Genomic DNA, 11,272 nt, shown 5'->3' with positions numbered 1-11,272 from the left:
GCAGGGCGCTGCGGCCCTATAAATTAGAAGCAAACCGGCCTTCTCCTTCAATGAAAGAGTAAGGCAAGGCAGGGTTGAGTGGGGGGGGGGAATAGAAGGAAGAGGATCAGCTGTAGGGTTTTTTCTGCTGAAAGTAATTTTAGCGCTTCTAAATTTGTTTTTTCTCACTGCGTTCCTGCTAAGGAGGCAACTCTACAAAGATGAAATACATCATAGGCATCGGAGGGTGAGTTCCTGTTAATATTGTGTATATATATACACACTGCTTTTTCTTCCCATTTAATTGTTGTATGTAAGATGATCTAAGGCTTAGCGATTATGTATTTGACTATAAAATAGTATTACAGGAGTCTAGAAATGATGCAACTTGCCGACTCCTCGCTTGTGCTGCTTAAAAACAGAAAGCTCTGCAGGGTGGCATTTATCAAACTTTTATAGTATTAACAGGAGATATGCTGAAATAGAAAAAAAATACTTCAGGTAAATTTGTAGGTCAGATGGAGTGGTGTACCTCAAGTGTGAAAAAGGATGTTTTCAACACTAAATTAGGCTTTTAAAGCTTCTCTGAAAGACAAAGAGGAAAAAAACCTGCTTCAAATGAGGGGGGGGGTGTACAAAAAGCTTTTCTGTTCTCCAGCAAAGTAGAAGAAAGCCTGCGTGTGTGCTAGGACAGGGCGACAGAGCTTGGCACATCCCTGCCGACTGCAGAAGGGCTTGCAAAACTGCCACCGGGCAAAACCTTGAATTAGAACATGGGTTAAAGACAGCGTGAGACTTCTATAGCCTTTGAATAATAAATTAGGAATAAGCACATTCAGACTTGACGGCTCCCTGCTTTAGAGAGGAAAATTATTCAAGCCTTTTATATTAAAACGGGTTTTGCAGGTATAACGAAGTCTGAGTCATACTCTGAGAAAAGAGAGAGCTTCCCTCATTCATTATTCATTTAAGGCATTTTTAAAAAGCAATTTTCGCAGGCCTTACTTTCATGGGCTGGCTTCTTAAGCTGGTGACCGTAAGCCTCCTAACGAGCCAGGGTGTTTTCGGGCAATGAACGTCGGCAAGGGCTTGTACCTCGGAAGCTGCCAGCTCCTTCCGCGGGGGCAGGCGGGCCGGGCCCCAGCAGGGAGAGGAGCCAGCGCTCACCAAAGCCCCCGCGGGGCCTGACAGGGCGCCCGCAGGGAGGGCAGCTGAGCGGTTGGAGCCGCCCAGCCTCCTCCATCTTGAGGAGATGCCCGCCGAAGCTTGGCCCAGCTCGGGCAGATTGGCGGAGAGGCAGAGGTGGGGGAGCCCCGGGCAGCCGCTCTGAGGTGGACAGAGATGGCGGCGCGGCCCCGCGCTCCCTCAGCGCGGCCGTTGCAGCGGGCGGGAAGCGGCGCGGCCGTTAGGAGCGGCGCGAGCCGCCCGCCGGGCCTGCGAGCGCGCGCGCCGGACACAGCCAGTTACCGGCGAGGAAAGGGCGGGGCGGAGGGTGGTCACAGCCAATCGGCGGCCAACGCGCGCCCTGGAGCCGGCGAGGCGGGAAATTCAAATGGGCTGGGCGCGGGGTTCGTCTCCCCTCAGAGAGTCCCGCTGGGGGGGGGGGCGAGGGGGGTCCTAGCGATTCTCCCGCGGTTCTCCCGGGCTGGGGGGGTCCCAGCGGCTCTAACGCGGTTCTCCCGCCTCTTTCTCACCTCTCCGTGCAGTGTCACCAACGGTGGTAAAACCACCTTGACCAACAGAATCGTCAAGGCGCTCCCCAACTGCTGTGTGGTCCATCAGGATGATTTCTTCAAGGTAAGCTGAGCTCCTCCCCTTGTTTAAAACATTAACTGCTGCTTGTATGCATAGCGATAGTTGTAGTAGGTTCTCCATGTAAGTTTTATATACTTGTGCATGCTTTCCAAGTAAGTTTTGACAGCTTAGGAGCAACAAATTTTCTGATCTTAATTTTTTTTTTTCTTAAATATATGTATTCAATTTTTTAAATTACTTTGGACAAGTGAAGCGATGCTGAACTTTACAAATGTATCTGTCAGCTTCCACAGAAACGGAGTTTGGCACAGCTAAGCACAGAACAGTTGCAGCACAAGCTTCCTGTAATTTTCACAACAGATCTAACTTTAGGTCAAACTACTGATTTAAGTTAGAGGTTATTTACTGTACTCTGCACAAACCATTTTCTCTATGTTGGGTTTTCCTCCTTATTTAATTTAAATAAGAATGTTGCTTCTAAATACTGCTTCAGGATTTAAGCACCCCTACACTGCTTTAAATATAGAAGGACAGTTGTATTGGGGAGCTTTGACAGCTCCATGTCAGAAACCCAATTAAAAGATAGCTAAAGATGAATACAGAAGACCTGTGCTGACCTGGTGCCTTCTGCACTGAACCTGGGAGAGCAGCAGGGGAAGTGGTCAGATCAGAACTGCGTTACTAAACGCTGTAGGCTTCAGCCATGCCGTGGGAACTACAATACAGCTGGACCCCACCATATGTGGAAGTCCAAGAGATGTGGCAACATACTTGAAGTTGCGTGGAGCTCCACGCCACCACACAAGGTGCTCTGGCATCAGCAGCCACCTGGTCGGTTTGTCCTGCCTTTGCAGGAGCACGTGCCATATGAAACAGGAATGAGACACTCGTTTGGAAGAGCTTCTTTGCAAGAAGCTTCGTGCACAAATTTGGTCAGATACAAGCCCTTAAAGTAGAGGAGGAATTCTGTCTGACTTTCCATAAAGATCTATAGCTTCTCACTAGTCAGTTTAGCTGGCAAATGCTAGTGCAAGTAAAGCTGTAACTAAGTGACCAAAAGTCATGCTATGCTGACCTGCATTTTTATTAGAGCCGTTAGGAGTTAAAATAGCTATTCTTGAACATGTAAATTTTAGCAGTTACTTAACACTGTATTTGCATTTTAAGTTCTTATGTTGACTTACGAACAGGGGCCTGTAGTATTTTGGCTAATACCACCATATCAAATCGTTAACCTAGAACTCTTTGTCCAAAGTGGCTTGACCGAGCCAAGAAAACTTTTCAAAGTTCTTGGGGTTGGTGAAAGATGGGAACTTAAATTTTAATGTAGTCCAAATGGGGTCTGTAATTGGTTTGTTAAGTGAACACTTGCTTTGTTGTGTATTGCAGTAGTGTCCAGGTTGTGATCGGATCTTAGGTAACTGATCACGCTGAGTTTGCAGCAATGTTTTATTGCTCACTATATTTCAGCCACAAGATCAAATAGAAGTCGGGGAAGACGGCTTTAAACAATGGGATGGTAAGAGCAGTGTTCGCTATAGGATGCAGTAATGTATATTTTTCCTAAGTATTTCTTTTTAATTATTAAGATTTAACAGTAAATTTATGTAATTTCAATTTTACAAGTTCATTCTATATTATACTTTCAAGCCTCTGTGGTTCGTGGTATTTGATTGTATACCTTTTTCCCACCCACCCCCTTTCTTCTAACTAGTGTTGGACTCCTTGGATATGGAGGCAATGGTGAGCACTGTGCGTGCATGGATTGAGAACCCAGTGAAGTTTGCCCGTTCCCACGGGGTGAATGTTACGCCTGGCTCTAAAGAGCCAGCCTCCAAAGATATCCATATATTGGTCATTGAAGGCTTCCTGCTTTATAATTACAAGTAAGGTTTGGGGAACTATTAACGGTTTGCCAGGGAAGAACACTAGATCCCTAGTGCCAGGACTAAAACTTCCTTTTTACTAATATACCCTTCCTGTCTTGTTCTGAGGTATTATGTGTAAGAATTTGTCTCATGTAAAATGTAAAATTTACCAGTAAATGCTGGTAAAAGTGAAGTGCACAAGGTAACTTTCTCAAGGTAACGTAGGAAGTTCTCATTTAGGGCACACCTTTGAACTCTAGGGCATGGGGAGCTTTAGACCAAACCTGTAAATACTGAGCCAGCAGTGAAGATGCAGGCTTCCCTCCTGGTCTCCCACCACCGTGCCTAAACCTTGACCTGAAAAGGTCATTGATGAGGACAAGGAGATAATCCATTCTGCATTTGCTCCTTGGAATCTCTCCTGGAATTTAGGAATAGTTCTCATGTGATACACGTGCTTGTTTAACGCTGACTAAATTGAGCTTAGTAATTAATTGTACATTGGAGCAAAGATCAACCTGGTTTTGGTTTGTGGGGTTTTTTGTTGTTTGTGTTTTATATGGGGAAAAAATGCTTGGCAGGAAGATGGGGAGACTAGACTAGCAATGAAGAGAGAAAAGTTCCAATAGCTAAATATATAAATGTCAGAAAATTGCATGCTATAAACATGACAAGCAAAGGATTCTTGGCTCCAAACTAGACTTTTGTTTACAAAACTCTTTCAAGAGAACAAGCTGTGCATGACACTTAGCAAAACTGGAGTTGTTTATAAGCTGTACCATAAGACAAGCAGCACCATTCTGGCTTTCCAAACTGAATGGAAAATATAAAATGGCAGTCTCGGACTATCATGCCAAGAATGGCCAACTGGAGATCGCGCTGGCAAACTGCCGGGTGTTCTTGGCCTGTCCCTGAGGAGGTAACTCTCGGTGTCTCTCCTGAAGGTTACAAATACCTCTGAAGCGCCCTGACTCGTTAATGGGAGCCTTTCCTTAGTCCAAAGGGAGTATTTAATCCACGGACCTGGAGCTTGCTCAGTTCATACTATATGAAGCGTCTATGCAATGCTCAGCAGGCTTTTAGAAGTCTGTTGGTTCCACCAGGTTCGAACTAGATTTGCTTTAAGGATTTTTCAGGGTTTATTTTCTTCAGCCTAATAGGAGTGCAATGCAGTAAGCTGTGGCAAAGCTAACCCCCTGTATTTCTGGAAAAGAACATGAGCTGATGAGTTGCCTTGTACCAAATCTGTGTGCGCATGCACATTTTGACAGCTTGGTTCAGCACAACAGGCCAGGTGGTTTGATAAGTCACTTCATATCAAATTGATGAATCACAACTTTGGTCTACTGCAAGCAGAATCTGAAATGATCTTGAAAGAGTCACGGTTCATACCCCAGGTCTTCCCAGCCTAGTGTCTAATCCTCCACAGTAACTAGTAGCAGGTATTTGGGTGGTAAAAGTACCTGGCATACCATTCTGACCTTCAGAAAACAGCATTCTCCATGTTTTGTAGCTACAAATAAACCTACTGTACATTAGCTTGTGTCTTAGTGAAAACACTTATGCTTCCGTTGTCTACAATAGACACAAATATGAGAGATGTAGAAAGATTTTTATGGCTTTCAGGGGTGTTTGAACACTTTTTGCTGTCAGGAAAAAAAAAAGACACATTCTTTCTTTCTACCCTACCCTAGACCACTGATAGACCTATTTGACATACGCTACTACCTGGCAGTTCCATACGATGAATGCAAAAGGAGGAGAAGGTAAGAAGATTCTTTGATGTAAGTCTAATCCTTCCTTCCAATAAAGACTCTCTACTAGAGGAAAGCCTTCAGACTAACTTTATGTTACTATTAAGGGGATATATTGGAATTATGAATTGGCATTACAGTTGAAAATTTTAATGTAAGTGGAGAAAGAGACTTTTGTGTGGCATTTTCTGAAACTTTAGATCTGGCAGTTCCCTTTGTATGGGTTGTATGGAGATCAGTGCATCGGTGCAAAATGAACAAGAGTCGCTGCATGCTTCCTCGTGAGCATCAGTGAACCCTCAGACACTGCTTGCTTTGCTTTCATCAGCTACCTGTAGCTTCTGTATTCACTTTGGGTGCTAAAATAAACTTGTTGCAAAACACAGACCAGTATCGATGAGAAATTGGACTGTGACAGTCAGCTTTTAAATAAATGCAACTGAGCAGCTGTCAGATGAACTTCAGGCTTCAGTAGTATGCAAGAGGCAGTGTGATCCCAGTAGTCCTAATGTTCTTTTTTCCTTTCTGATATTTGCAGTACACGTAACTACACTGTTCCTGACCCACCGGGTCTCTTTGATGGACACGTCTGGCCCATGTACTTAAAACACAGGAAAGAAATGGAGGACTGTGGTGTTGATGTTGGTAAGCCTTCCTAAATACAAATCCTTTGGCACTGTACTTTGGCTTTTAAGGAATTCAGTAATTTAATTCAAGGAAACTTTAACTGTAATGATGCAAGGCACTATTTTTACTACTAAGTTGTAATTCTGGCCTACCTTCTGTCCAGATAAATATATGCAGTTTTATAGCTAAGAACTTCCTTCCTTTGTTTCACATTATAAGCACTTGGGGGGGGGGGGCAAAACCCACGTTCTTTATAATGGGATAAGAGATTTTGTGGGCCATAGCTTTTCAGGATGGTTCTGTTTTTCTAATTGGAAAATGAGTTGTCATTTGGGTCAATAGAGCATGAAAGATTTTTAAACTACAGAAATTTTGTTCTGATCGGAAACCTACAGCCTGACTCCACCTTCTTCTTTCAGTTTATTTAGATGGACTGAAGTCTAGAGATGAACTTTACAATCAAGTCTTTGAAGATATTCACAACAAGCTTTTAAATTGCTTATAGGTAAATACATCCCTGCTTCTGAGGGGGTAAAACATGAGGGACTGACTGCTGGAAACAACCTGCCCTTATGCTTGGATAGTCACACTTTCCCCTCTTGCTTTTCAGGGTCTCGGAAGACCTGAAAGACCCGTGTACAGAATGATGTAAATAGTACTTATTAGTTGGAATGAGGGGTTTATTTATGTAAACTCTTCTTATACTGTCCTTTGGAAAGTATCTTTTGTATATAATTGAAAAATGAAGATAACTTATTCACAACTGTGATGGACAGGATTGTTTTGTTTTGTGGTTTGGTTTTTTTTTATTTTCTTATTTTGTATTCCACTGGCTTAAACATAAGTTGAAAACACATTTTTATAATAGAACAAGTGGAGCTGCGTTAGGAGAACAACTGACTCTTCTGCTTATGTGCTTCTGCAGATATTAAGTCTTTATGTAATGGCTTGTTTGTAATGTCATCTCTAAAATTCAGTAAAAATCAACTTAAAATCTCTCTTTTTTTTTTTTTTTTTGAGGTCCTGTTTCAATATGTTAGTCACCTTTACTGTAGTAGAAATAGGCAAAAAACTCCCCCCAAACACACCAACAGCCCCTGCTTTTTCATATGGCATTTGAAATGTCATACCTGTGTGGCCTCAAACCTCCTTTTGTGTGTTGCTGCTTTGGTTTAAGTGATAACACTGGTCTGGAAGCCCAGTTCTGACATCCCAACAAGAGTGAGATTCTTGGAGGTGATTATGGGAGGTGAACAGCACTTCAGATATTTTTAAAGTGCTGGTATGAAACCAGGTTTATGTCAGCCTCAGCTTTGTGGCGTTTCTCACTTCACACTCAAAACACATTAGCATGTAAAGATACTACGGCCTGTTTTGCACAATAGTTGACTGCTCCCAAGGTGGGAAGTTTGGACAGAAGCCTCTAGTTCTGCCTTTTGTGATCTGAACAAGAATGTTATTTGGTCCTAAATTCTCCAGCTAGCTGAGCCTCAAGAGGTGGAAATGGCTCTATGTGTGGATTTAAAATCCAGAGGGCAAATTGGTGGGATTTCTCAGGGAATGAAAGTAGCAGCCTTGTATTAAAATTGTGCTACCTTGGGAAACTCCCTTCAGGAATTTGTACTGACAATGCCATCCTAATTTCAGTTTGAAACAAACAGCATTTAAACATGTCCTTGGAGCACACATGCAGTCTATTTACCAAAAGACTTTTCATTAACTTGCTGTGAAAAAGTTGTAAGGAATCTGTGCTGTAGGGAGCTGTCCTTTATAACCCTGTGTAATCTGCCTTCAAAATGTGTCCCACAAAGGAGCTCACACCCAAGCAGGTTATACGCTTTTGGCAAAATCCTGTGTTAAAGTGCCAGGTACCACATTGCAACTCTATAAAATGTAGGTACAGGAGCTTCTGCTTTTGCAAATGCTTCTGGTAAGTTTGTAGAAAGTCCACAGGTTTCTTGTTCATCCACGTCCTCCCTTTATAGCAAAACTGTAAGTAAAATATCAGTGGCGGTAGTTTTACTGCTGATGATAGGCTTTTTCTCAGTATTTCAGTGAGATAAAAAAAGCCTCCCACTCCAAGCAAGATAGCACAAGAGTAATTTGGCAAACACACACAATTGGAATACTGAAATAAATCATAACATGCTTGAGAAGGAATGGGGATATTGTTCCTGAAGCAAAACTGAGTGGTAGCCCTTTATCTTCCTGCTTATCATGTACTTTCTTTGAGAACAACGCTCTGCCTGAGTTTCCCCCTTTATGAACAGCACAACTCCTATTCTTCACCAGGCTTTTAGGCAGAACCTCCGCCCGTGAGCCAAGTGGTGACCTTCACCCGGGCAGCCTGGTGGGAAGCACGAGTGGCACAATGGTAAGCGCCACAAAAAATGTCATCTCCTCTTTGCCCTGTCTGCTCAGATGGGTCTGTGCTGCCACCAGGCACACCTGGGGCAACGTCTGCACTTGCGTGAGGCGGGGACAAATGCAGCTCGCCGTGGCTGTAGAATAGATTAGAATAGTTCAGTCGGAAGGCATCTACAACAATCATCTAGTCCAACTGCCTGACCGCTTCAGGGCTGACCAAAAGTTAAAGCATGTTCTTAAGGGCATTGTCCAAATGCCTCTTAAACACTGACAGGCTTGGGGCATCGACCACCTCTCAAGGAAGCCTGCTCCAGGGTTTGACGACCCTCTTGGTAAAGAAATGCTTCCTGATGTCTGGTCTGAACCTCCTTGATGCAGCTTTGAACCATTCCCACGTGTCCTGTCCCTGGATCCCAGGGAGAAAAGCGCTGCACCTCCTTCTCCATGTCCCCTCCTCAGGAAGCTGCAGAGAGAAACGAGGTCACCCCTCAGCCTCCTTTTCTCCAAATGAGACCAACCCAGAATGAAGACCTGGTTGCAGCGTCCTCGGCTAGCGGCTAGCTCCAAGCTAATAATAAACTCTCCACACCGCTCTGTGCCTGGTAACTAATTGAGCTTAAATACTGTGGTGAGATAGGTGAGCGTGTTGAGATCTGTCAACCCGCTATCGAAATACACCAGCTAAAGATAGGAAGTGCCATTAAACTGATGTACTAAAGCACATGCGGCGCACCACGCATAAAAGGTTCACCACGTTTAAGTACAAAACCTCTCACGTGGGATGAGTGTGGTGATCTTTTGGGCACTAAAATAACTTGGCTGTGGTGTTAGCACAGCTCACTTCTTAGAAGATTTTTGAGCATGCCTTAATTAGAAACATTGGTCCAGAAAAGCAGCTGCCACAGATTAGCAAGAAGTCACCCAAAAACCCACCAAGCCTATTTCAAGGGATGTCTTAAACAGCCTCGTGAAGCAGCCAGAAGTGAGACCAGCAGCAAGACAGATCCACTACCCTGTCCTCGTGTTACACCGATATTTTCCGATTGTCTGGCCGGAACAGGGATGCCACAGCCAGAAACGAGACACGGATACTGATGGCATCACCCACACTTCCACAAGCTATAAAAAGGCATATTTCCTTGTGTGCAACCCCGTGCGTGCCTGGAGAGACCCACAAAACTATAATTACACCGTTACACAGCCGGGCGCTCGTCAATGGCAAAGCTGAGGAATGCCCGGGCCAGGGACAGTGTGCTGCGACTTGTCACTGATACCTTGTAAGTCCATTTGACATCGTTACATGGAGTGTCTCCCACAGATTAGCTGCAGCTTTGCTCGCCGGCAGAAGAAAAAGCAGCCCCAGCTCTCCAGCAAGATCTGGCATATTATTTCCATCAGGGTTTCCCCCGTCTTGACAGATAGGTTTAACTCTCACCTGATAAGCCGTACAAAGCCATTTTGCTTTCATGAAGACATACAAGGGAAAAGAAATAATGCTCACTTCAAGCCAGCCTCTAGGAAGCAAAAATCAAAGCCTACAAAAGGCGCTTCGGTATTCTCTGCCCACAGAGAATATAAAACAACCTAGGGCAGTGTTAGCTCCAGTTGCAAAGAGGGGAACCGAGGCAGAACATCCCAGTACCTCACATCACTGAAATCTCCTCGGGACCAGCACACCCCCTCGTTTCTGAGCACCACCCTAGTTCCTATAGTATTAGCTGAGTTCTCACAGTATTTATCTCCTGAACACTTTCTCCCCAGTAAATCCCCCTCCATGGTGAGTGGTAGGTATTTTCCCCCTTCTTTGCAGCTGTACGTGGTACATCGTGCAGCCTGCTGAACTCATGCCAGTACTCTGCAACTTAAAACCCTCTAAAGCAGGTCACCCTTGAGCGCAGTGGCAACAAAATCCACCCCAAATTCTACTTTTTAAAAAACATTCTGGTGTTATCTTGTGAATCCACCACGATGAGATCTCTTGCTACCACCCCCTCCAGAGCAGCATACCTGCCGGGCGGCTGAGGAGGAGATGGCCATGCTGGCCAGGGTGAATGGCCAGCAACTTCCAAGAGCCTTTCGGGAGTGTGAAACAGAAATCCACGGCACGCCGAGCATCTGAGAAGCCTTAGCACTATGTGAACTTTGCACAGCTCGAGAACAACTGTTGCTATAGGATTTCCATACATCCTTTCACACATCGGCTCTGGTGATGAATCAGCTCTGCGACAGCGGATCAAATGCCCAGGACTCCAGCCAAATCTGGACCCCAAAGCTTCCTCCCAAACCCCAGCCCCCAGGATGCAGTGCCCAGGGGGAGGATGATGGTCCCAGGCCCCCCCCAGCCAGGCTCTGGTGTCCCCCGCCATGGCCGGAGCCTCCGTCCAGCACCCTGGAGCCACAGCACAGATCCTGCTCTGCCCTGGGATGATGCCACCAGCCACGCAGTCACGTTGTCACCCCTGGATGCCAAGCACCTTGGCCTGGAAAAACGGGGCAGACTAAAATTATCCGTGTGCCCGCATGCCCCGTGGGTTGGGATGAAACCTACACCTCGCAGGACGTCAGCAGTCAGCGGCTGGTATGCGGGGCTGCCCGACGGCTGGCACAGATGGGGGCACCGGGCACAGCCCCTCTGCCCAGGCTGTGCCCATCTCACTGCCACCCCAGTCCCCCGGGGAGCTGGGGGGGGGCCACTGGAGTGACAAACAAAGCCTAAATTGAGCAAATCCCCTCAGCCTAGAGCTCGGCCGGAGGAAAACCCGCTGCTGCCCTCCCCATCGTGGGTGCCGGCGAGCCAGAAGGACGCCTGCCATCCGCTGGGATTTGGCCGGTGATTCCCCCAGATCAAATTCAGCTGGATCTTGGCTCCATCGCCACGGAACCGTGAGCAGCCGGAAACCCCTCGGTGCTCCCGGCGGAAAG

The 11,272-nt window shown here is 45.7% G+C and overlaps 1 protein-coding gene across 2 annotated transcripts; it reads left to right on the top strand.

Annotated features, from left to right (window-relative positions):
• The first annotated feature begins 30 nt into the window (after window positions 1-30).
• Window positions 31-6,981, top strand: NMRK2 (nicotinamide riboside kinase 2). Of its 2 annotated transcripts, XM_052800622.1 has the most exons (8): window positions 31-226; window positions 1,686-1,776; window positions 3,205-3,253; window positions 3,449-3,620; window positions 5,297-5,368; window positions 5,895-6,001; window positions 6,403-6,488; window positions 6,594-6,981. In XM_052800622.1, the coding sequence occupies exons 1-7, from the start codon at window positions 201-203 to the stop codon at window positions 6,486-6,488; spliced, it is 603 nt and encodes a 200-aa protein (XP_052656582.1). In that variant the 5' UTR covers window positions 31-200; the 3' UTR covers window positions 6,594-6,981. The 2 variants fall into 2 exon arrangements, with proteins under 2 accessions (XP_052656582.1, XP_052656581.1); XM_052800621.1 differs by having other exon boundaries at window positions 6,403-6,981.
• The last annotated feature ends 4,291 nt before the right edge of the window (window positions 6,982-11,272 follow it).

This window comes from Harpia harpyja, chromosome 11, assembly GCF_026419915.1.
Source record: "Harpia harpyja isolate bHarHar1 chromosome 11, bHarHar1 primary haplotype, whole genome shotgun sequence".
NCBI classification, from domain to species: domain Eukaryota; kingdom Metazoa; phylum Chordata; class Aves; order Accipitriformes; family Accipitridae; genus Harpia; species Harpia harpyja.
The sequence above is the reverse complement of the archived record's forward strand: the minus strand, read 5'-3'. Positions and strand labels throughout refer to the sequence as shown.

Coding starts and splice junctions, on each gene's coding strand:
- NMRK2 (XM_052800622.1), top strand. CDS start 201: ATGAAATACATCATAGGCATCGGAGG. Junction 227..1,685: donor TACATCATAGGCATCGGAGG/GTGAGTTCCTGT, acceptor CTCTCCGTGCAG/TGTCACCAACGGTGGTAAAA. Junction 3,254..3,448: donor CGGCTTTAAACAATGGGATG/GTAAGAGCAGTG, acceptor TCTTCTAACTAG/TGTTGGACTCCTTGGATATG.